Source organism: Hoplias malabaricus, chromosome 2 (genome assembly GCF_029633855.1).
Source record: "Hoplias malabaricus isolate fHopMal1 chromosome 2, fHopMal1.hap1, whole genome shotgun sequence".
NCBI classification, from domain to species: domain Eukaryota; kingdom Metazoa; phylum Chordata; class Actinopteri; order Characiformes; family Erythrinidae; genus Hoplias; species Hoplias malabaricus.
Window position 1 is genome coordinate 29648582 of NC_089801.1, and position 27218 is coordinate 29675799.

Here is a 27218-nt window from a genome sequence, read left to right on the forward strand (position 1 = left end):
TAATCTGTAAATCCATTAATTGTCTGTAATCTCATATCTAGATCAGGGTCGCAGTGAGTCCAGGTCACACTCCCCGGACAAGGCATCAATCCATCACAGTTATTATGTTTTGGATTATGTCATTTTTATTATTATTATGTCAATCTTCTCTTTTCTCACAAGTGAGGTTTAAGACAAAATAAGTCAGTGACCTTCATTAAAACCAAAATTTAAATATGGTATATTTAACACATCTTAATTTGATCTTAATAGACACAATTGTTTTAGGTTGACAAGTCTATGGACTGCAATATATTATATATTAATGTAATACTTATAATAATTACAATAAAAAAAATATCACGTGCTGAGTACTTTTCTTCTCATTTTTTTATTAATGTTTTTCCTTTCATTCTTTCTTTTCCCCCAAGAATGGTTTATGGTTTTGCTAAACCTTCTGTCTGGTTTTCATAAAAACACCCACTCTCTTCTATCTTCACTCCCACAGTAAAATCGATTAAATACTACTAGAGTCGACTTCGATTCTGATTCGAAGTGTCAGCATTCAATAGAGTCGATTTTAAGAATCGATTCCACAAAATACTCTTGATACAAATACACAGCATGACATGAAACAAAATAGATTATACAACGTATGTTTATTTTAGCAAGGAAATAGAATAGAAAGCTAAAATATACCGGGGTGATTAAACAAGTTAGTGTTATGCTTATAGTTATTGTTAAGGTTATGTGTCCACGAAATGAATGCATGTCTATGTAGAGTTCCAACAATGCATAGAAACCAACGTGTGTTTGTGGGTTTGCGTGCTCGTGCGACGCAGGTAAACTCGAACGCCTCTCTGTAGAATCGACTCCAAAACATTGGAATCAAATCGGCAGAATCAGAGAATCCTTTGTTGGGATCGACTCCCAGCCCGAGCAAGATGCAAATGGCAGCTATCGAGTACCACTACTTCACTCGGGACCAGTAACAGAGGATTTGGCTTTTGTTGTTTTGTTGTTTTAACATGGACTGATCCGACAACAAAAGGCATGCGGATTTGCCAGGCTTGAGCCTTAGGAATTAAGCGAGAAGAGGATCTAGTTGAAGTAGATACCGAAAGCCAAAGTCGTTGGTGTGAATTAAGTGTTGACCTCGACAGGGTAAGCGACATTGCTGTATCGACTGTAGTTTAGTTTGTAGCTGTTTGCTGCTGCTGCTGCTTTCTCCCCGCCGCCGCCGTCGCTGCTGCTGCTGCTCCCTCCTCCGGCCGAGGGCGGCCTCCCTCTCCCTCCGCTTCCCCTCGGCCGAGGCCTCTCTCTCCGCTGAGGCTCCGGCGATCGCGGCTGTGTGTGCTGCTGGTGTGGTCATGAAAAGCTGCTTTTGTCAGAAAAGGAAGGACGCATTGCCGCGAGTAACAGTTAAGTCGAGACGACGTTTATCGTTCGTCGTAAACAGACGTTTCGCTGAATTGTATGCTGAACGGTATTTAACGACCGTTTTTTTTTTTTTTCGTTTAGCTGTAGCGTTAGCCTTTGAGCAGAGTTTCTATTTACCGTTATTTCATCTACAAGCAAACATTAATTCTCCCTTTATCAGAATATGAAGAGGAATAAAATATGCTTATATTGTTAATGTTACTTTAAACATTAGAACGACTCACAGATTGGAATGTTCCAGATTTTGGAGTTAGCCAATAAAACACTTAAGCTAAATAGACAACGTTAGGAAACAGCTATCGCTAGCTATTACACGTACAATTGTCTTGAGCACTCAACCGTCTAAAATGTGTAGACTAGAAACGTTATAAATACATTTAATAGCAAATTATATGTTCACACTGTTAATAGTTGTTAATAGCTAATATAAAATTGGCCTGTTAAGTGCTGTGGGAAAATAAATGCTCAATTTATTTCTGTCTCCCTTTTGGGGGACCCAGAGTATGTCGACCACTAGAGAGTTCCATTTATAGGCAGCTTAATCAATCTATAAATTACATTAAACTTTTTGGAGACATGTCTGTACTTTTAGAGAAGTACATTCCCATTTAACTGGTCTGAAGACCAAAAAAAATCTAATTATCATTAGTTTCAACAACATTGCACAAGTGCACAATGTAGTTCTGTAGTTAGACTGTTGTCTGTCTTTTGCTCTGCATAATTTTTTAGCTCCATTTTACCCTGTTCTTTAATGGTCAGGACCCCATAGGACCACCACAGAGCTGGTCTCCCTCAGCACTGCAGTGACACTAAGGTGGTGGTGAGCATGTTGTGTGTGTTGTGCTGTTAGGAGTGGATCAGACACAGCAGTACTCCTGGAGCTTTTTCCTGGAGCACTGTCCACACTATTAGACACACATACCTTGTTGGGCCATGTAGATGTAAATTCAGAGACCGTTGCTAATCTTTTGGTGAAAATTTTGTGTTGGTCATCATCTAGGCATTCATCAGTGGCCACTGCATGTTGTCCACAGGACGCTGTTGGCTAGACATTTTGGGTTGGTGGACTAATCTGAACTCAGAAGAGACACTGAGATTTAAAGATAGCAATAATGCTGTGTCTGATCCACTTGTAACAGCACAACACCGATTAACACGCCACCACCACATCAGTGTCGCTGCAGCGCTGAGTATGATCCACCACTCAGATAATACCTGTTATGTTATAGTCATGTGGGTGTCCTGACTGTTGAAGAATAGGATAAAGGGGTTAATAAAGTATGTAGATTAACAGATGGACTCCAGTTTATAATTGAAGGACTACAAAGTACACCTGTATGGTAAGTGAATCTGAGAGAATGGATAAGGTGATTTTAATACTTTGGCTAATTGATGTATGTTGAGAGTGAGATGGTTCTGTATTTCTTACAACTCTTCTGAATTGAGATAGACCATAGTATTTTAGCCTTAAATGGTGTTAACTTCTCAGTTTTGCTGTGGTCTTGTCACCAAGCCTTGGTCAGTAGTGCCTTTCTCCTATTTTTCACCCATGCATACATGCTTCCTCTTTTTTCTCTCACTCTTTCACAAGTTCACATGATTTTCTGAGCCAAGTTCATCAGTGCTGCATGAAAAGCTGAAGCTTTACGTTCAATACAGGTCTTTAATTTGAAGACAGTAATTAGCTTTACCATTGCCTGGCTCCTTAACTCTATAAAAATGATATCATTAAAACACACTTGTATGCAAGCTTTTATTTGTCCCGGCTGGCTATTTATGTTGACCCCTCTCAGCTGTCTTCCAGTGTTAAAGCTGAGCTTAATATTTTCTTAAATCTTCATGTCTCACACTTCAGTGACATTGCAGATCCCCTCCTCTTTTCATTGCTTGTTATTTGTTATCAGACAACTCCTTTTCCTAACAGTGGTTAGCCTGTGGTCGTTGGAAATAATTGTATGTCTTCTGTAAAATAAAAATGATGATCATCTGTTACTGATGATCTTTATTTCTAAAGTAACGTGACACACAGTGTAACTCAAAATTAAAATATCAGTAGCAACACAGGTTGTTTTATATCTTCTACTAACTCAGTGACAAAAGGACTTTGACCTCACATTTTTGTAAAGTGAGGTTTTTCCAGACGTCTTTGTGAAACCACTGGAGATCGAAATCGAAACCGGTATGTGTGCTATTTGAATTATCCGTCAGTATCTGCCTTCACTGATGTGAAACGAGACCTCCCCATGCAATGTGAGGAGCATCTCAGTGAACTACTTGTATTAAGTGACAAGATATAATGTCTGGCACTGAGTCATTCTAGGCTGCCTTTGTGTCCCATTAATTATATACTCACTGGCCACTTTATTAGAGACTTGCTTTTTCATCTGCATTCATATTCATAGTACTTTATCAGTGCCTCTTTTAGCAGTACAGGTTGTAGTGCATCTGTTTTTGTGCATATTTTGTTAACCTTTCATTGCCTTCTTCATTAGTGTACAGAGCGAACTGTGTGTGTGTATATATATGTATGTATGTATGTATATATATATATATATATATATATATATATATATATATATATATTGGGCGGCACGGTGGCGCAGCAGGTAGTGTCGCAATCACACAGCTCCAGGGGCCTGGAGTTTGTGGGTTCGATTCCCGCTCCGGGTGACTGTCTGTGAGGAGTTGGTGTGTTCTCCCCGTGTTCGCGTGGGTTTCCTCCCACAGTCCAAAAAAACACGTTGGTAGGTGGATTGGCGACTCAAAAAGTGTCCGTAGGTGTGAGTGAATGTGTGTGTGTTGCCCTGTGAAGGACTGGCGCCCCCTCCAGGGTGTATCCCTGCCTTGCGCCCAATGATTACAGGTGTGTGTGTGTGTGTGTGTGCTGTGCAGAGTAGATCATGGCAGTGATGGTCGATTTATTATTTTAAAGGTAATAAGTGATCAGTGCCTAATTGATGCTCATGTGGAAATATTCAAAATGAATCAGTCTGTAACCCAGCTTTCAGATGTGATATAGTATAATAGGATCTTCAGCTAAGTTAAAAGCAAAATGTGTTGAATTACAGGTATGGGTGTTTTTTATATATATATATATATATATATATATATATATATATATATATATATTTTTTTTTTTTTTTTTTTTTTTTTTTTTTTTGTTGGGACACACCTCATAATTGAATTCAGGTCAATTGGATTGAGTTCAATCTCATAGCTACAGCTGTATAAGATCAAAGACCTAGCCCTGCATTACAAATATTTGTGAAATAATGGGTGGTTCTAAAGAGCTCACTGATTTCAAGTGTGGAACTGTAATAGGATGCAAACCATTCCAACAAGTAGGTTCTTGAAATTTCTCTCTTTTACAGGTATCTCTTACATATTCCATGATAAACTTTGAGTCAAATTATTGAAAAATGGAAGTGTTTAGGAACCACAGCAACTTGACCGCAAAGTGGCAGACTAGGTAAACTTGCAGAGCAGGGTTGCTGGATGCAGAGGTGACTTTTACATGCTGTGCACAAGTGCTTTTCAGACTCAACTGCAGTGCTCCAAACCTCATCCAGCATTAACATAAGTACAAAAAATAACTGGGGGCCAGGAGCTTCATGGCATTTTTTTCCATGGCCAATCCTCTGTATGCACGCCTTACATCATCAAACACAATGCTAGTTGTCAGATTGAATGGTGTGAAACACGCCCCCACTGGACTCTGGAGCATTGGAAATGTATTTTGTGGAGCGATGAATCACGTTTCTCTGTTTGGCAGTCTGATGGATGAATCTGAGTATGGCGAATGCCAGAAGAACATTACATGCCTGTCTGCATTGTGTCAACTGTAGGATTTGGTGGAGGAGGGATAATGTTGTGGTATTGTATTTCTTGGCTGGGCCTAGGCCCCTTAGTTTTTGTGAGGGAAACCTTAATGCTTCAGCATACCAGGGCATTTTGTAAAATTGTATCCAACTTTTTGGGTATAAATTGGGATTCTTCTTTTTTGTTTTGGCATGATTGTGCCCCTGTGCACAAAGCAAGGTCCTTAAAGGTATGGCTGGGTGGGTTTGGTGTGGAAACCCTAACCCGGCGCATTGCCCTGACTTCAACCTCATGTAATACATTTGGGGAAGAACTTTAACAAAGATTGCAAGACGGGCCCTCTCATCCAACACCAGCGTATGACCTTACAAATGCTCTTCTGGATGAATGGGATAAAATTCCGAATGACACCCTCGGAAATCATGTAGAAAGTCTTCCCAGAAGATTGGAATCTTTTATAGCTGGAGAAGATGGACCAACGCCATAATAATACCTATAGATTTAGAATAGGATGTCATAATCACCTGAAAGTTTTCAGATACTTTTGTCTAAATAGTGCATGTCTTTGCATAGATGAAATCCCTTTATTTGATTGTTAGGGACTTGCTTTATAAATAACTATATGGTGTATATATAATATATATAAATATAAATAATATGGTTCTTTTAGTAGCTCATGCCCAGTACCTAAGCTCGATGCTTGTTTTTGGCTTAATTGTTTTTCAGTTTTTCAGCTTAATTTAGCTTTGAATATGTTTTTTTTTTTTTCACATATGCAAAGCATAAAACCTGCCACTAGTCTTGGTGTTTTTGTGCCACTTCATTGTAAGGAAGCTACTTCTGTCAGCTGTGATCTACATTATTTGTTGACTGCTGCAGGCTTTTCTCACACTGAGCTTGTATTCACGTTCTCATCCTTCCACTATTTACTTGAGTCTGCTGTTTGCCTTACCTTAAGACAGCTCCATCTGTGCCAATGATTTGACACAACCCCTTTGTGACTTGTTTGGGCAAGAGCTTGAGGGTAGTCAAGAAGAAAGAGCCATGCAGGGAGGTCTGGTTGCCAGGCTGCCTTCAAAGCATTTCACTTCCTTTAAACACTGCTCTCATTAGTATGCTTTGACATTGTAGGCCTGTTATGCTAAGTTTCCTAGGGAATACTTGATGAAAGAAAAAAGACTCAAAATCTCTGCAGTATTCATTATTATAGCATTCTGGACCATGGAAGAGTTGTAGCCTGGTATCTCATCTGGCAAGTTGTAGTTCTCTTCATCACTGCATTCTTGAAATGTCTGGACTTCATGCTGTTTTGAAGATAGTCTCATGGTGTTGTGCAAGCACAGATGCCTGGGTGTTCACCTTAAGCCACATGTACACAACACATTTATAGCCTGATTTTGACTTGGGTTTTGGTCAGTTTTCCCATTTGGAATGTTAAAAGCGACTAGCACGTCTAAAATCAGTTGACAGGATCAGAGGAACCCTGATATTATCTCACTAAACTCTTCAGTTTTCTCTCCAGTACAGAAGGTATCAGTTCAATCAGACATATTCTTGCACAAGTTTTTCTTTAGCAATTGATACATTTCTAGACTTGCTTGGTTTATGTAGTCAGCATTCTAGTGACTCAAACAATATTCACTGAGAGCTTTCACAGCAAGGCCAAAGAGATCTGCATGTACAGCAGCAGAATACTGGCAAAAGCCCTCTATAAAGTGTTTTTGTAATAACTAATTTGTTAATGCAACGACTGATATTTCACTGCAGTGAGATGTTTGAGTTTGCAGTAAAATGCTTCTCCAGTTCTCCCAAATGCAATTGATGCATTTTTCACTACACTTCCTGTGTGTACCAAAACACCAACATAAATATCTGAATAATTGACAGTGTGATATTTTGCTATTATGTTTATACTCAGATTTGGAGTAGTGAATGCTTTATCAGAACATTCTGAACATTTTTCAGACTGCATTGCTTTGTCTTGTGTGCAAGCTCTCATGACAAAAACATAGCACATTTTGGAAACATTAATGAGCGTGAAACGGTTTCTCTTGAAAACATTGATATTTTAGAACATGTTTTGACATGATAGCTCTATATTTAGATGCTTGTGAATTATGTTCTTAAGTTAAAAAAAGCTCATTTTAAGGTTTATTAATTATAAAAGAAAACTATTGGATCAAAATTTGTTGACACTCGAGCTTTCAATATTTGTATCATAAAGGGAAATATTGTGTCATTTAGAGTAATTGTTTCTATAAGATTTTTGTGCTTCTAAATGTCTTTAAAGCAGGCAAAGTTGTGCATTAGACTAGCCCCCACCCTGTAGCCCTCTACCACCAGTCTTTTTTAACTGTACTTTCACAAACCAATGAACTATGTTCAAACATGTTTCCTGCTCAGGGATTTAGCTAGTTCCTTTTATGAGGCTTACATAGTTCAGCAGTGCCGTCATAGTTTCATACCATCCTGCATTTCGTCTGAATTAGTAACATTTAAGCATTAAGGTCAAAAATGTTCTAAGTTAAATCAGAGCCAAGTATGCATATTATTGGCAAGGATTTATAAAATAAATCTTGTAACCCCTGCACTGACTACATAGAGCTTCAAGTGTTTCCATTAATCTCCAGAAAACCTCACCCTTTCACATTTTTTAAAAATAATTGCTAGATTTGATTGTATGGAAAGGGAACAATTTCTTGTGAAGCATTTTGCAAGGGGACTACATTAAATCAGATTAGGAAGAATTATTGTCCTGCTCATGTGAGGTTATGCTTACATCTTTGCCAGCCCCAAAAAAAGATGTTAAAATCCGGAAACAAACTGAAGTGTGGACTAACCTAGCAGAAGGATTTGAGAATGGGATTGGGCTCCTGTTTTTCAGCAGAATTATCTGAACTGGAATTGTCTGTTAAGATGTTGTTTTGGAGGTGTTGCTGCTTGCCCTTTCACTTTTATCTATGTATATTCATTGTCTAACTGTATATTTTCATATTAGAACTTCATGATGCCTGAAGTACGGGACCTGTCAGATGCTCTGCCAGAGATGCCCATGGATCCCATCACAGGTGTAGGTGTTGTTGCTTCAAGAAACAGAGCTCCCACTGGCTATGATGTGGTAAGTGTCTTTTGTTGAGGCTTGTGAAATTAGGGGTGTAATGGTACCCCAACCCAACCATGTCCTGAACTGGATAAGCGGTTACAGACAATGAATGAATGAATGGTACTCTTGTAATTATTGTGTAATATGATTTTTTTGCGTCTATGGGGAATAGGGATGCAGAGGGGTGGAAAAATTCAGATAAATTTCAAGTAAATTACTGGCAACTTTCCATGGGAACTTTAGCTTGGGACCTTTGGAAATATTCCAAAATATAAACTTTCCAAGGAAATTTTGGGACCTTTGGGAATTTATGGGAATGTATTGGAATTAATAGGAAAAATTGGATAATTTAAAGGAACTATGTCATGCACTATCATCAGTGTACCATTTTTTTTTGTCAGCTGCAGACATGAAGGCATAACAGTACAATTAATAACTATGACACTGTTAGTTGCAAGCAAAATTTTATCAATACTTAATTTTTACTTTGAACAATCAAAAGTTCAATCAAAAAAACAATCAAAAAGGACACAAATCCTTCCATCCCACCCACCCCATTTTACATTATAAATGTAAAACAAAGCAGCCTTACAAATCAAATAAAAATGTTTTCACACAAGCTTTTTAAACCTGGCCTCTGCATGCTTTGCATTTTTGCTTTAATAGTTTCAGGCTTCTTCCTGAACCTCGGTATCCTCCATGTTAAAAAAAAAATTATTAATAAGTATAAATTCTTCGTTACAGAAATCTGTTGAGACAGAAAATATAGGTAGCTAACCTTTTGCTAGCCTGCTAGCCTTGGAAAACTAGCCTCTTAAATTTAGCAAACAACTGTGAGGTTACACCTTGATTTAATATTTGCTTAAATGTTTCAGTGCTATTATGGTCAATAAATATATTAACCCAAATGTGTGTTTTCAGTAGTGGTTAGTGTAGGTTTATAGACATCATGTAGACATATGCTGTACATGTGATGGAGGAAACAGTGCATGCAGGGGTTGTGATCTCAATAGCCCTTCAGTGTGTAATGTGCCTGGTACTGAGAAGCAGCTTTTCTATTCAACTCTTTTGATATCATACCTAATTATTTTAGCCAAGATTATGCTTTAGTATATTTTTCACCAACTATATGTATGTTTCTCACATTTAGCTTCAAATAGTCCCATTTTATTCCCATTAATTCCCATAATTACCCACTAATTCCCAAGGTAAATTTCCCAACATTGAAAATTCCTGAAATCTAGAGTTCATTGAAGTCTTAACGGTGAATATTCAGTTTGATTTGTGAGATATTGGAGTTGGCACTGCAGAGGAAGAATTAAAATTACAATGTCAGGTTTCTGTCTGTTTACTGATGAATATAGCTACCAAATCCATGGTTAGCTTGAAGCATCCATCCCCTTTGCTCTGTTGGATATATGATTTTGTGCTCCTCCACTAATTGTTTTTTGTTTTTTTGGTCAGTGTAGGTTTACAAAAGTGCCCTATATTTCTGATTAATAAATACATTTTTGAATGTAATTACTAAACATTATTCTGCATGACTAAAGTACATACAGTTCCTTTTGTTGTGTGTTGTTCCCTATACTCTATATCGGCAAATTGTCTTTTATACACAATATTACTGCTGTTTATGCCTGATGAAAATTGGGGGTGGTCAGGTGGGAGAGGTGGTAAGTAACAAGAAACAAATAGTGAGCGGGTAGCCAAATTACAGACCAAATTACATATATACTGTTAAAGTGCTTTGGGTAACCTGAAATGTAAATTTAAGTTGTATTTCTACCACCTTACTTAAAAAATGCTTCCAGACAGGCCATACCTGCAGACATCAAGAGAACAGAGAGATTTTTTACTTTTTTTTTAAGTGTATATATATATATATATATATATATATATATATATATATATATATATATATATATATATTTTATTTAGCTTGCATGTTTAAGCATTTCTCTACAGTATTATATTTTTCTGTTTATGAGAACTTTACTGGTGTCAGAGAATTCAGTGGGATAGTGATGTTTCCTTTGGCTGGCTTAGCTGATGTCAACACCCCAGCGTGGACCATAAAGCCTCCTGTGTGATGCGAGACAGTGAAGTTTGTGTGAAAGCCCACATCCCCTGCAATCTCTTTCTCAAATGGCAACAAAGAAGCATTTTACATGCAGACACGGACAGTGAATGAAAGCGAAGAAGACCTTTGTTTTTTTGTTTTTTTTTGATGATTACAATGAATTAGTTGTTGGCGTCCTGTCTGCATAGGCCCAGGGGTTAACAACTGGAGAATCCCTAAACTTAAATTGTGTAGACTCATTGTATTGTGCAGACTTCTATTGAATTGTCTTATACAAAAAAGACCTTAATTTAAAGGAAAAAAAAGATGAAAATGAATAAGTTTTCCTTTGAATAAAACCCTTTTTTTCCTACACTTTCTAAAAACAAGCCTATCATATTTATTCTTCTTAGTACATAAAGTTGTAAAAGACAAAATTTTCAAGTCCAGTGCAAGAAAGAAGACTGGATTACAACTGAGAGAGAGACCATGTGTTATCGAGCTTGATGCCCTTGCTAAATATGTAGAGTTGATTTGACAAGCTTAACTTCTGTTCTTTGACTGGTGATGTGTTATTTTTGCATTGTGATTGCCACATTTCATACTCCATAGAAAACAGGAAATACAGGCGCTTGTGGATGTCACAGAGGTCGGTCCTCCGTGGCTTTTTCACCTAACATTTGTTTCCTTTTTTTATATTAGCACTATAATACCTTTTAACTGTTTGGGACAGGATACTCTGTGTACTGACCTGGGAAAAGGGGGTCAAGTAGTTGTGTAGTATACCACAATAAAGCAGTGTTCTGCTTAGAAAAAAGGGAAATGATCATTAGTTTGTTAGGTCTCCTTTTTCTTTGTGATTTTTGTTTTCTTCCTCCCCACCCCACACACATACCTTTTGAACTCATTTGTATTGTTGTGCAGACTACCACCTTCATGCCACCTCCATTTTCTTTGCTTCCTTGATAAGCAAAGAATATCAAAAGCAAATTTATAATTATCATATAATTATTATATAAAATATGACTTTAAAAACAGTTCTAAAGATGACTACATCTGCACCGTTGGTACAGCTACATTCTGTTAATTAAACTATTATGACTATATGGAAAACGCTGAAGTAATGATTCAGCAAACAGTGGTGTTCAGAAGCTGATGAAATTGCTGATAAATTTTCTCAGACAAATGTTTTATTCTTTGTTCATACAAATTTGGTCTTGCTTTTGTTTGATTTGTACCCATGTGGTGGTGTGTATTTTTATTGGTATTGACAAGCAGCTGTTCAAAAAATTGTCAGCACCAGTGTGACGTTAAGATTTGTTCAGTATTTTAATATGATGTGAGGCAACTTATTTTACCTATTTATTGAAATCCAGAAAAGCAGATTTGTTTAGATTAAGCTAGAAAGTCAGCATTTTACTGTTGTGATTATGTTGTGAACCAGTTATTGTTCTATATTTCTGCATAGAATTGACCTATGACAACAATCCTAGTAAACAAAGAGAAAAAATTAAACAAATTAGAAAAAATAAATCTGCAAAAGAGATGTTTGTGGAAGTGTATCATGCTATTAGCCAATGAGATCACAGAGGACCTCAGAAAAAAAGACTTGTTAATGCTCATCAGGCTGGAAAAGATGACAAAACCTTTAAAAAATTATTTAATAAGTTCGGACTCCACATCTACACAGTCAGACAGGAAATTCAAGACAAATTTTACCCTCCTCAGGAGTGGTGGAACAACAGAGATCACTCCAAGATTAGAGGTGTCTAATAGTCTACAATATTTTATGGACATATGAGACAAAATATAACTTATTTGATTTAAATAAGAAACATTATGTTGGCAGAAAGGGAAATCCCACATTATGCAACATGCTGGTGGGAGTATCATGTTTTGGGACCATTTTCATGCATCTGGTCCAGAATTATACCAGTGCATTCTGAAGAAAAATATCAGGACATCTAAATCTCAAGGAAATGTGGGTCATTCAGTAAGAGAACAATCCTAAGTACACAAGCACACATTCTACCAAATTATGCTGTTCTGTACAGGGTAATAGGTTAAAATTCCTTCAAAACCCTTTCAACAGGGGCTTATCAACAGTTCCCAGAAGTGTTTAGCTGCAATTATAGGGGTGTCACACCAGATAATATTGGATCATTTTCAGTAAGTAAAGGACAGAGAATAATATTTTTGCCTAATTTCATTTATTGGGGTCTCATCATTTACTTTTAGTATTTGTCTGAATGGCTGGTGATATTTGGGTTATATTTATGTAGAAAAGTGTTAACAAACATTTAAGCACCAATTTATATATTTTATGAGATTCAAAAGTTACAAATAAATTTGTTTTCACTGTGAATTCTTCTTTTCCAATAGGTTGCACAAACCACAGATGGAATGGATGCTGATTTGTGGAAAGATGGCCTTTTTAAATCTAAAGTGACACGATATCTTTGCTTCACAAGGGTCTTCTCCAAGGAAAATGTGAGTAGTTATCTTTGAGGAATCATTTCACTAAGCATTATTTAAATCTAGAGTACTGTTTGTTCTTGGTCTGCAATGTTGTTTTTTTTGGCTTTTTTTAGGTTGTATTCATGACATGACCTTAATTTGAAGCGTTTACATGGTTGTTGAGTGTAGGCATGTTTGAGGCTGATATGAAGGGCAATAGAAAGCCCAATATCAACGTTGCCTTTATGTGAAAAGTAATTATAATCATACACAAGATAATATGTAAAACATTCTATGCCAATCCATTAGAGGTTCACATAGGACCCACCACACACACTTCCTGTCTGCATCCACCAAAATTCCTGTTGAATCCTACACCTCAGCACTAAGGTCGCTGTGGCCGTTTATGGTCTGATCAACAACCGGCTATCCATAACAACTACGGTTACACAATGAGCCCAGCCCGTGAGTACCCAAACCAGCCTCTGTATGACTAGCTCTTCACAGGGGTCATCAGGCATGCACCTCTTCTTGTTGGTGTTTCTCTGAATTAAACCCACGACACCTCCAGAAGGCTCAACAGTGAAGTCTGGCGTCCCAGACCCATGCCCCCTCCAAGCTAGCTTTACAGTCCTACCTTACCCTTAATATAAACAACCGTATATCCTCACTGGCCTCCCTGGTGACTAAGGCTGTATCTAGCCCCACTGACACTGTTAATGCATGCTCAGTGCCACCAGTTCCATGTGAACTTTACATGCTACATCACTAACAATCCCAATTGCACCTCTACAGTGCATTTCCCCAAGTAATCTGTGCTCTTTGTATCCACAACCACTGACTAGACCTTCACAGCTGCCCTTAATTTCTGGCCCCTGATGCCAAACTGCACAAGCAAGGATGTGGTAGATTTGGCTACATATCCTCTAACGCCTATCTCCACCGGTCTTACATATGCCTGCCCTTAGCATTCTCTCACCACAACCGCCAAGTCTGCATACTTCAGCTTTTGAAGCATCTTCCTTTTGAATGCTTCATCTTATGTATCCTCAAATGGAACTGTTAAGTCTATGAAATAAACTATCAGTTTACTTTCAGAGTAGAGCACCATGTCTGGCCTCAGTGTAGTTAACACAATGCACTCTGGGACCTGCAGCTTTTTTCCTACATCCACCAGCAATTTCCAGTCTCGTGCTTCACCCCATCTACCAGTATTTGTAGCCTGCGCACTTTCTCGAAAACATTCCCCCTCACACACAAGGCTAACTATTTTATAACTACAGCTACTCGTCAATGCATTAACCTCTAGCAATTTGCTGTCCAGCAAACATGCTAAAGCCCTTAGCACTTGATTGTCTCCATGTATACCAACCCTGTGACAAACTAACTTTGAAATGTAAAAATGTCTTTGTCTTTTGGTTTGTTTTTGTTGCAGTGAGGTTTTAAAAAAAAGAAAAAAGCAAGAAAAAAAATGATGAGGAGTTTGATAAATATGGTGAATTATATGTATTTTTCCACAGAGCCATTTAGGGAATGTGCTGGTAGACATGAAACTCATTGACATTAAAGACACACTGCCTGTGGGCTTCATCCCAATCCAGGAAACCGTGGACACACGTAAGCACTATTCTCTCCCTCTTCAGCTTTTCTTAATGCTCTCATTCTGAATTTGTATCTTTACATGTGAAATAGCATTTCCTGATTTCAGGGGTTAATATTTATTGACTGAGGGCATGAACTTAAAAGGTAACACAGGTTTTGATTTCAGGATGTCTTTAAAATCTTTCTACACATGCTTTTAATACATACACAAGAAGAGAGATGTTCACAGAGAGGCTTTTTTCAAGTGCTCTGGTGTACAGTGTAAACAAACATTGAACCAAATAATGCATTCATCATAAATGGATAGTGTTTTCTTGATTTGGTTTAGTAAATGTCATGATAACTCTCATAAAAGCCTTTAATCGCGTATAAGACTGCTGCCCACATACATCTTGATGAAGCTGATCTATTTCCGTCTGTGGTCTGTTATTTGTCAGTAATGAAATTTGCCTCTCCTGGGTATGTTACTGTTTCCTGTACTTAAACTAATTGAATAGGTGAATTGATTCTCAGCCATGGTTTTCAACCCGGAACTTTATTTTTGTTTCTCCCTCTTACTCTGCAGAGGAGCCAGCATTCAGAAAGAGAAGGCTATGTATTAAGTTCATCCCAAGAGACTCAACTGAAGCTGCCATCTGCGACATCCGCATTCTGGGACGCTCTAAACAGGCTCCACCACAGTATACCTTCATAGGGTCAGTTACCTTTAAGATATTGTGGATTAATATGAATAAGAATTAAACCTCAGTAACCTGTTTATTGTCGGTTAGGTCATATGTTATTTGAACAGCAGAATCACATACATTATGAACACAGAAATGTGGTCTTTATAGAGTGTCTTGAGTACTAAAGTGAATGTTTATTATGTTCACATTTTGACTGATTTGTTTGTGGAATAAAAATGGCAAAAAATAATTAATGTAATATAAAATAAATTATAAAATCAACTTGCAGCTGGTGTTATTTCATTAGCATTCTTATATTTTGTGGTCTGTGCTATAGGTGCTTAATGAACAAATAAAACAAAAGGCTCCTTATTGGCTAATTTTCAGTAATTTTCCTGATTATTAAATCAGGAGCCAAAAAAAGCCTTGGACGAGATATAGAATTTCCTTTGCTTACAGCCAAATCACTAGCTTGAGTATGACTTGAGTATTAAAATTTATAATCTACTGCTGGTGATCCTTTTTTTTATTTGACTGAGCATCATTTTATTATTATGATTTTTTTTGGCAGAGAGCTGAATAACATGGGGATTTGGTACAGAATGGGCAAAGTGCCTCGGACCCAGGACTCTTCCCCAGTACAGAGTAATTCCTCCTCAACAAGCTCCACCACCAACATTCAGTCAGTCACTACGAACTCCACTCCAGCACCTGTCATGCCCAAGTATGTGTATCCGTATGACATTTGTGAGCGTTTACTTGTATTGAGATATGAAAAATTGTGAAAAGGTAAATATAGAAATGTATATGCCTTTGTTATTAGGCTTGTTTTATACAATAAGCAGCATTGTTCCCTAAAACAAGGTAAACAAGGTTCACTAAGTGCTTTTTACACAAGTGAAGAATAAACATTCTTCTAGTGGCAAGTGGGAAAAAACTTTACATATGTGGGCCACATTTATAAAATGCAACATTGGTTAACATAGATACGGACGTTGTGTTTGACCTTTGATCTGTAGGGCATTATATGATAAAGAACTGTACAATGTCAAAGGACACAATTTCCTTTATTTAATCACTAAACAGTAATAACTCCATTTTTTTTCCAGAGACAAGTGGATAAATGTGTTTAACAGAAAACCACTTAGCCATTAATATTTAATCCAGACTTTACTTTAGTGCACACTAACTGGCATTTTAACACTGTGTCCTTCAATACAAAACATTCTATTGACACTATGCTACGCTTAAAATATATTCACATTTCAAATAGTATAATTAGCAGCCCTTTAAATGGAAATTAAATAAGTGTATTGATTGCAAAAAAAGAGGAAGAAAGAATAAAAAATGTCAGGGTCCGGTAAACACTAGGGTGTGTGCTGTGTCTGTCAGGCTGCCAGATGTGTTGCATTCCACAGATAATAGTATTAACAAATGTGGGTTGCTTGGATCCCTCAATGCTTTGCAGTTAAGGCCACAAGGAAATGTCCAGACATTTAAGGGTTTAAGGACTATATTTAGTTTAACTTTAAACTTGGTGTTTATGAATAATAATATCTGTGTGACTTACATGCCTGATAAATGGGTGTTGGTTTAGAAGTAGGGTGGAATTTATTCCTTTCTTGTTTCATTAACAGTAGAACGCTAACTTCAACTGTCATTTCCATGTGTCAACTTCCTGACTTTTCTATTTGTGTCTTGTTTGGTTCCTTAAAGTGTTCTAGGTGTTTCTGTAGGGTTTAAACTCAATCCTAGTATTTGCTAGAGTTGTGTACAAAACCCCTGAGATGTTTTAAAGAGTTACATGGAAAAAATATTGTCACCATACTTTGTTTAGTATATATTTATTTTAAACTCATGTTCATAGTCACGCACACATAGGCCACTTGTTTTATTACAATTTTTAACATTTAGGAAGCAAGATGGCAAACAGTTCAGTTTGGCAATTTAATAATCCATTAATATGATAACAGTTAATTCTATGGAAAGTAATCATTGGCAAAAATTCTGTGCTTGTGCCTGGTCTATTACAGGCAGTGTAGAGCCAGGTTATTGGACACCTTATTTATTTGTGTCTAGCTCTCAATCTGTGGTTTGATAATTTACAATATCCATACGAGCATCTGAGTGGTATCTGCCATTCTCGTCAGTGTAAGCGAAATATCGCATTGCTCTGAGATGCCTGTGTTACAGGCCTGTTGATGGCCACAACCTTTAAGACTGGAGCTGGTCTTCATTAAGGCTGTCAATCACCTGCCGAGAGATTGACAGTAACCTTTTGGAAAATTGGAAAACTCATCCTACTGAAACCCATCAGAAAATGTGAAATATCAGAAGCACGTTGTGGTAAATGTTTGGGTCAGGAAGAAGACCTTGTGAGATTAGAGAATCTGCAGTTTGATACAGAGGATAGGACTCATTTACCAAGTCAGAAATGGTATATTAGATTAATTATAGTTTTAATTGGCCAGGTTGAAAACATAAACCAACTAATGCTGAGATGGTATGCAAATGCAAAGGGTTTTTTTTTTTTCCTTTTTTAAGCTGTGTTTATAAAGACCTTGTTTGAAAGACCTATATTATATGGAATACATATAATAGTCTTTAAGATACTTTTTTTTCTAAACTTCATTTCAAATGCAGAATGTCTTGGTGTTATCCAACTGAAACAAACGTAATAATTAGATATTCATGAAAAAGACTTCTAGGAGGCAGCATATGTTGCTTCAAAATGTTTATATGTTGTTCAGTGTTAAAGATGCTTTTAAAGATGTGTCATGGTAATGATCTGGATTATCCTTTCTAGAGAATACAATATTCATTATTTCCATTAACATGAGGAAAGATTGACTCATCGAACCACTAGTTTAATATGTTTAATTACAGAACAATGTGCATGTATTTGTTGTATTTTCTACAGACACATATCCATGACCCTCCCTGCCAGTTTTAGAAAGAGTACCACTAGACCTGACTATGAACACCAAAACTCCAACTTGTACGCCATCTCAGGTAAGTGCTCCTAAAATTCAGAATTCAGAAAGAATCCGAATGATTATACAATATATAATAAAGCAATGGTGTTCAATTTGTGCTGCTGAAGATGAGGTAGAACATTAAAACTGAGAAAACAGGAGGAATACTTTTTGCCGGACCACCTACTGGGCCGACCTAGAAGATTCATTTTCTCTTATTGACTGACTGACTCCTAATGTTGAAATGCAAGCGCGAGAAAGAATGTTATTTCACCTTCTGCTGTTAGTTCAGCTTAATTTCACAGAGAGAACTTAAGGTGGTGCTACTACACTGTCATGCTTTTCCACCAATGAGGAACTGGAATAGTTCTAGTTTGTGAACTTTTCACGAACCAGAAAAATTCCTTCCCAGCTAGATCCAAAAAGAGTAGTTTCTTCAGCACAAACCCTGACTTTTTGTCTGTAGGCGTGTTGAGATTCAGTAAATCAAGACAGCTCAGAGCCTCAAATACATTGTTATCGGACAGTGGAGCTGGATGGGGTCATTTACAATGTTTCATATAAATAAATAATAGGAAATAAGACAGGAACATGCTCCATTTGTGTGTTTTTCTGGGGCTGTGTTTGGTTCTGCGTTTGTTACGTTTCTCCACTGTTCACAAGCTCAGCTGGACGACTTGGAACTCTGCTACATTTACACACGCATTATTTCTCACAGAGAGGAGGACTTCTAATTTGTCTTATTTCACATGAGTGTGTGTCTTTGCCTGAAATATTGTAAAAGGAAGTTTTGGGGAGACATTTTGTGGCGTTAGTGTGTTTATAAAATTCCATATAGCTGTTTATAGTCACCTTAAATTACATTACTATAACCTTTTACATTGTTTATTTTCCTTTTTTACTTTACGACAGACCTCATTTTCATACAATGACAGACAAAAATATTGTGTAATCTGATCCTAGCATTATGTCAGAGTAGTGGAATGTTAGCCTGTACTGCGCATTTTCTGGGTTTCATAGGCAGAGAAATTTACATTCTCTTAGAAGGACTACAGATGAATGGAAAATGACTGGCACAGTGGATAATAACCTTAAATTAGATTGATCTTAATTTCTCAAAAGATCAACGTGCACTATAAATATGACTTGACTTGAGAGGGTTATTATGTTGCTTTATAAATCAAATTAACACTACCAATTGCATGCCCACTTGTCATATAACTTAATATAAAAAGCATTACAGTGATGCATCACTACACATCATAAATATTATCTGATCAATGTTGGAGATAGGAAATAGGCCACTTAGGGACTACTTATATAGACAAATGTTCCCTGGGAAAGCCCATTAAAGCCCTCAGTTCTGCCCAGTCTCTTAAATATGGGTTTGCCCGTGTTTCATTTCACCATAGGATTTATGGCTTGTATAATTTGATACCTAATAAACTACTTCACAGAACACAGTCTCCTGACTGCTTTTCCAATGAGAAACCTTTTCCTAATTGTTCAGGATTATTCCGTGTCTCCTCTTCAGTACATGGGTCATAAAAGGCCTTTTGGGTCTTAGATGTAGCATCATTTCAATCATGCACTTTATGATATTTTTTTTTTGTGATTAGTAGCATTTTGTATATCTCATTTAAAAAAATTTGCCATGGTTTGCAGCTATGGATGGAGTGCCTTTCATGATCTCAGAGAAGTTTGCATGCGCTTCCAGTGATGTAAGTCTCAAGTAATTATTATTATTATTGGATTACAAACTGCCCGAGAATGTTCACAAGCACTTTTCCTGACTTTTTTTTTTTGCCCCAACAGTTGCAGCAGGTGGACTTGATGGGAATAAGAATCAAATCCCTTGCAGAGATTGAAAAAGAGGTGAGATTTTGCTATGTATCGATTGTCCTCTCACGAGTATCCTATTAATTGAACACTAATCTATCAATCTACAACTAAGATCTCTTAAAAATTAGTTGAATAACAATTGGGTTTACTGGTTCAGTGCTTACACAAATAAATGTATGTTATTTATTTATGCTAGAGGATGGTCATGTGCCCATATCATACTTTAAAACATCCCAACAATATTCATTTGACACAATGCAGTTTTGGTGCCAAGTTCAGTGCATTGATTTGTATACAATTAATATACTATACTTTTTTAACAGGTCTAAATATGCACTATTTGTAGGTAATATGCAGTTGGTTTTAAAGTACTTATGATGCTCTGAGAAGCTTACCGCAATGTATCACAGTATAACAAATTTAGTTTATTAAAATAATGATGAAATATTATCTGTATCTATCACACACTGTAAGGAGACTTTTCTGATGTACAGGCAGCAGGCACTTATTGTAACCTGTGCACATGCCTCCTTCAACCACTAGGTGTCAGGATTATCCTAAAAATAATTTCACTTTAAGACAGCATTTAACCCCCCCCCCCCCCCTTCTCTTTCTCCCTTTGCTTTTACCCCATCCCAGTACGAGTACAGTTTTCGCACGGAGCACAGTGCAGCTGCCCGCTTACCACCCAGTCCCACCAGGACTTCTCTGGGCTCTGAGGCCTAAAGGCATGGGGAACAGAAGACAGCTGGGAGAGGAAAGGAGGTCCCAGTGCAGAGTGGAAACAGATCGATGGATACTGCCTTCTGTAGGGTGAATCCAAAACAGCATTCCATCTAATGTTATCCCTTCAGTCCCCAAGTTGGAAGAAAAAAAATGCTGGCATTGTTGTTAGAGGGAAAAAAATCACTTAGACTCATTTTCAGAACTTCTTGCAGCTGATTCCTTCACTGTAATGATCGGATCAAAACCAGTATCGAATTAAAAGGGATGTCAAAAGTAGGAATAGCCTGTGGGTGCTGTCAGGACTTCTGAATTCCACCCAGGCATTGCTTCTGGACGTTACTGTCTTGTTGGAAATGTTTGTATGGACAAAGTACAGCTCAAATACGATGCTGTGTATGGTGGAAAATTTGAGCCTTGACTCAGTTCTTGAAAAGCTGAACAGAATTCAGATGAACAAATGCAGGTTTAAATTGCATGGGATTGGGGAGTGTTTACTTGCCTGTTGTTGTTTTTTCTTGTTTGTTTTTTGCTTTTGTTTTATTTTTGTTTTCACTCTTTTGCTCCGTTACTGCATGACTCCTGAGATCATTTGACCTAGGTTCTGTGTTTGCCACTGAAGACAGAGTCCAGTTCACTGTAGTGTAAATGGACTTCTGAATTATTTTGAAATTGTTTTGTTTTTAAAAAAAAAAAAAATCCACCCTCCCAGCTTCACCCTGCAGAAATAATGCTGTAAATAGGTTATAAATCAGGAATGAATCGTAGTTTTTGGATCCTCTGTTACTGTTTCATCTGGTATCTTATGTATAGTGATACTTAGTTTCATACTGTGGATTTTAATGTGACTCGTTTTTTTTTTCTTTTTAAAATCACTCCGCTAAGGTTGTCTGGTAGGTGTAATAGAACCACTGCATTATTACTATAATTTTAGGTAAGTTATATATGCCTTGTGTTGTACTGTCTATCTGGCTAGACTGCAGTCCTGTGCAAAAGTCAGAGACCATGCTTTGTTGATCTCCTAATTTCTGGAGAGGTTTCTGAGAAATAAAATGTTGGAAGGGAGAAAACAGCTTTTATTAACCACGCAAGACCTGGTAGACCATCAAAACGGTCTGAATCAGATTAACAGCATGTACAAGTTTTCATCTTTGAGAATGAAGCTTTACACTTGCTTTAGATGTAAACATTTCTACAGCTATCTAGAACATCAACACTGTGGATTTGAAAAGATGTGTAACAGCTGACAAATCATTACTATGACAGAGTAGAAAGTTTGCACCAGAACACCAAAGCCCAGCATCTGAGGTTTTGTGGATAGCAGAGTCTAATTTGGAACTGGGCTTATCAGAAAATGCAGCCAGCTCCTACAGCTGAACTTTGGGGGTGTGGAAAGATATCCAGGTAGATGTCTTTGATGGACCAAAAGCAAGTCTCTTAAGCTAAATGGAAGCTGAACATTTTCTAGCTGTCGTGACAGGAAATGAAAATTGCTCTCTGACTTGCTACAGTACTGTACTTGCTGGCCACAGTGCAAGAAAGTGCAGAAGTACATGGCATAAGTTCTTTCATTAATGTACATATGTTTTAGGGAACACACTAAAGGTAGAAAAGGATTCCTGAAGTATGTTCCCTAAATAATAATTGTTTGTTCTGGAATTTGGAGGAAAAAAAAAATTATATATATATAATTTTTTTTTTCCATTGACCAGAATACAACAACAACAATAATACATAGCTGCTATAATTGTGTATGCGTTACGTGTGAGAAGTTCCGAACTTTCAGACGTGGTTTTCTTGGTTCTACATTAAGTTAAGTATGTAGGGGTTTCAGTGCACATATGATACATGTTAATTTGGTGGTTACAGTTGCGCATCTGTAGTGTTACTTTTATTTCATTTGTCTCTCTTGAAAGTGCCCTCTTCACATTCTCAAACTCAGGTGAAAGTGTTGAGTTTGGAAACACCAAGTGCTGAAAAAGCTCCCTGTGCTTTTATCTGGTGGTTAGGCTCTAACTAGCACCTTCACTGTGAGACATTTTGAAAAATGTTTTCAGATATGATTCTTGTTTTAGCCATAACGATTAAAATACAATGTTGACTAGTTTTCTAAACCTAGATTAGGCTTAAGCTGGTAATTTATTGGAGAAGTTTTCACCATGAGAGGCATTATGGTTTCAATAGTGGCTTAAGTGTTTTGTGAGAAACTTGAGTTTCTACTATTTTTTACATAAATATCACTAACAGGTTTTCCCTCAAGAAAACATTATATTTTAACCACTGAAAAGCCAATGGTACACAACCAATGTATTAATTTGATATGACCATTTACATAATGCCCGAAAGAAAAGGCTTTTAGTTTAACCATATTTAGTTTAACATTCTAACAGATATTAAGATGAACAGAAATCATCTGTAAATACCTTCAGATTTGTTTTGCACAGAAAGTTCAGAACATTTCTTTTATAAAAAATTTGTCGTCTAATTCTGAGGATGGATAACGTATCATTTCTTTGACCCCAGTAACCCTGACAGTATTAGCCATCTGCTCAGACGTTTATTGAGAATCAACACTGAATATTACAGGAGATCCATGTAAGAATTTTGGTTTCAATATCATTTAATGGTCTTTATAAGATCTTCATAATTTCATTGCTAATGTTATATGTGACATTCAGCATGTGTCAGTATAGTTCCTCTAGCCCTTTCAGAGTAAGTTTGTTGTCTATGATCATGGCTGTTGCTGAGGGCAGCTACACAGTTATAGGATTTTATTTATCAATACTGTTTGTTAATGCAGTGAGTCTGTTGGTACAAATGGAAGCTATTGAGTCTGATACCCAGCTAAGCCTGCAAAATAATAAAAGTGGATAAATGACATCAAATTGGATCAGCTACATTACAAACAAGGAATGTGATGAACATTGATGCACTGCAGCATTATAGGACTTAAAATTCAGAATGAATACAAATTGATCTCACAAAATATATTGTGGGCAGCAAAAAATTCAAAGCAAAAGCTCTGTGTGTTAAATCTTATGCCGTAAAATTGTTTTATTATTAATTATTTAATTGCTAACTTAAATGTTTAGGATTGCAGCTAGTTATTGAAATTAAGGGGTTTACTAAACTAAATCTGTGGTTAAGTTTGAAACTTAAAAAGAAATGGAATGGCTGTTAGGAGTGAGTGTGGAGCACAAATTAGAGCCATTATGTTACACTCATTTTTCTCATCTGTTTGAAATGGCTTTGTTTGCCTCCCTATAAACCTGCTGTGTTCATTGTCAGCTCAATTGTGCGACGATTCAAGCAGTGTGGAGTTTATTGCTCTGTCATCGGATGTTTTTCTTACATGTATAAATGTGAATATTAGTACAAATTTGGTGTGTGATGTCTGTTTTGTTATTCCTGAAATGAAGCTGTCCCGCTTTGCTGCAATAACACCCTCTGCTTTTCTTGATAGGCTTTACACCAGGTAATGGAGCATATCTGAGAGCATTTGATGACATTTAACCACAGTGTTAGTAAAGACGGGGACAGTTTTGGATCAGAAACTCCACTCCATCTCATTCCAATGGTTTTGGACGGGGCTCTGATACTCCAGAGTACTGGGGGCCTATATAACTCTCTAGCCCATGTTTGGCATTAAACAAGGTGTGCCTCATTCATTTTATTATTTTCTATGGAGATTAAACAAGCTGCACAAGTGCAGTGAACATCTGTCAGCAATGGGTGAACCAGCTGAATTTATTGACTGTGGCATCTCCAACCTTTCCAATATAGTTTATTTTGTCACCGTTAAGAGCTCTGAGTTCACTCTCTGTTTTTAAATTCACAAGCTTTTTCTGCTTCCTCTGTGGCCATGTTAAACTGAGCTTTAATAAGATCCAACACAAGCACAAACCACAAAAACACTTTCATGAGTACAACCCTAATCCCTTGAAATGCTGTTCTTGTTTGGAGATGGTACTGTTTGCAGCTGCCCTTCTGGACTCAATCTGCTTCTTTGGTAATTGGATAAAAACATAAATATTGCTAGTGCTAAAATGATGTCATACTTTAGATTTTTTTAGCTTAAACACCTGGTCATATTAAGCACAGTTCTTCATATAATCCAGAAGACACCTTTCTTATTTTCTGTAGTATTCCATTATGGCATCTACAAAAGGGGTCCACAAAGTTTTCAACCAAAGGGTCAGCTCAGTTTCAGTCATTTACGGGGTCGGAGTGCAGCTAAAAAAGATAAAAAGCAATTTATGAAATAATTTTGTAGTAATAATTTAAATTAATATTTTTTGTAAATATTTTATATAATATTTCCATAATTATTTTGAGATTAAAGTCATACTATTTAGTGAATGTAAAGACACTGTATACTGACTGCATGAGGGCATCTCAATCCTCACATTTGAGCCTTTAGGGAAACCTGCATCTTGCTGAAAAGTGCAAATACATGATTCAATTTGTCCTAAAATGCAGTTATATCTGGTGACCAATTTTTGTTTTAGCTGTTATTTCGAGCACTATAGTTAACAATAGTACCGTTTGAAGATGTACAATGGCCAGAAAATGCATTGCTGCTGTAGTTAAACGGGCTGGTAAAATGAAATCAACGATCTGTTGTTTAAGGACTGCTGATGCAGAACATCTTTTTTTAATACATCACTATGCACCTGTGAGCAGGAAATAAAAAATTGCATGTTTCCTGTCCTAAAATTCATTCAGTCATTATCTGTAACCACTTATCCAGTTCAGGGTCGCGGTGGGTCCAGAGCCTACCTGGAATCATTGAGTGCAATGTGGGAATACACCCTGGAGGGGTCGCCAGTCCTTCACAGGGCAACACACACTCACACCTACGGACACTTTCTGAGTCACTACTTTTTGAATCCACCTACCGAGCACCTGGAGGAAACCCACACGGACACGGAGAACACACCAAACTCCTCACAGACAGTCACCTGGAGTGGAACTTGAACCCACAACCTCCAGGTCCCTGGAGCTGTGTGACTGCGACACTACCTGCTGTGCCACCCCTGTCCTAACATATAAAGCATATGGAGGATAGTAACTGCTTACATTTTGCTTTTGTCTTGCAAAAACTTTCATATTCTTACTCTTCAGTGAAAAACATGTATCTGCAATATAGCATCTTCACAGAAGAAGGAAAAAACTTTCAATAGATGTCTATGTGAAGAGATTATATCCAAAGTAATTCTAGGGCATTTATATTGGTCCATTCATCATTACGCAGAATTGTTCACAAGCCTTGGGTCCAATGACTTGGTGAGTGTGTGATACCCTTTGATTTGTGCCCTGTCCAGGATGTGTTTCTGCTTTGTACCCTGTGACTGGATAGGCTCCAGACACACCCTGATACGGATGAAGCAGTTACAGAAGAACTTAATGGCTGTTTTGAATGACAATGTGCTAAATGAAACAAAAACAGTAATAATAAAAATATTAGTGACATTAAATCATTTTAAAAACATTTTTATTTTTTCCAGTTCTATATCTAAACTTTTTTGGTATTATTTTCATACTCTTTTCATTCCGTAAACCTGTTTGGTCTGCACCCTACCAAAGGCAATAGCATAGGCAACAATGAATAGCAGTTTATGTATATATTTTTATGAAATGCCTCAGACCTGCTGTCTGTGCCATAGAGCAGAGTTTGGGCAGATGTGTGACAACTTCTTTGATTCAATTAACCACTGTTGTGCCTCACTCTGATGTTTTTGTCGTCATGGAAAGAACAGTGGCTTTAGACCTCCCAGTTGTCAGAGGCCTTTAAAACTCTCAAGTGTTATGGATTGATGTTTTTCCATTAGACAGAGCTTCAGAAGACAGGCTTTATTTTGTAAGTGGAAGATTGCCATCTGAAGTGGTGGAGAGCTACTACAAAAACCACAGTATGAAGTAAACCAGACTTTACATGAGATCCAGACTTTGTACAAAAAACAAAGCAAACTCCATTTGGAGATGAGGATCCTTAAAATCTTCTTAACATGGGTTATGAATCCATATAGAACGATGTAATTCATAGTTCACGTGGCACAACTACATTGGCACTTGTCAAGGCTAATAGAAATACTCCAGATATTGATTAACTTACAAAAAAAATGTTGCAGTGTATAATTCACATTTACAGCACTGTCCGGAAATCAAGGGGGACACAGAGAGGTGGAGTTTGCTATTCTCCTTCAAATGTTTCATAGTGCAATTTCTGCTGCGCTGAGAGACAGATGATCTATTCTCCCTATTACCGGTCAGTAAAGCATCGCAATGATTTTGAAGATTTAATTTTAAGGTACAAATGCTACATCATGGTTCCTTTAAACTTCCATTTAGTAGATATGAGGTATACCTTAATAAGTTGATTATCAGGACAGTAGTGTTGTATCATAGGATGAAAATCAGATTATGTGCAAGTGGTCCCAAAACGGGTCAGCAAAATGTCCTACCCCAAAGCTCAACCAAGCTCCCAGATCCCCTCCCTATGGGTCAGGAATTTAGGCCTTTGCCATTCTCTTTGTGTCTGGCTCTTGTGGAAA

The 27218-nt window shown here is 37.2% G+C and overlaps 1 protein-coding gene across 2 annotated transcripts; it reads left to right on the forward strand.

Moving 5' to 3' along the window:
- Positions 1 to 809: 809 nt before the first annotated feature.
- On the forward strand, positions 810 to 21604 carry mvb12ba (multivesicular body subunit 12Ba). 2 transcript variants are annotated; one of them, XM_066661003.1, is made up of 10 exons: positions 810 to 1143; positions 8237 to 8356; positions 12783 to 12890; positions 14378 to 14474; positions 15025 to 15154; positions 15696 to 15848; positions 18045 to 18136; positions 19765 to 19820; positions 19915 to 19974; positions 20581 to 21604. In XM_066661003.1, the coding sequence occupies exons 2-10, from the start codon at positions 8243 to 8245 to the stop codon at positions 20665 to 20667; spliced, it is 897 nt and encodes a 298-aa protein (XP_066517100.1). In that variant the 5' UTR covers positions 810 to 1143; positions 8237 to 8242; the 3' UTR covers positions 20668 to 21604. The 2 variants fall into 2 exon arrangements, with proteins under 2 accessions (XP_066517100.1, XP_066517099.1); XM_066661002.1 differs by lacking the exon at positions 810 to 1143 and adding an exon at positions 1153 to 1400.
- Positions 21605 to 27218: the final 5614 nt, after the last annotated feature.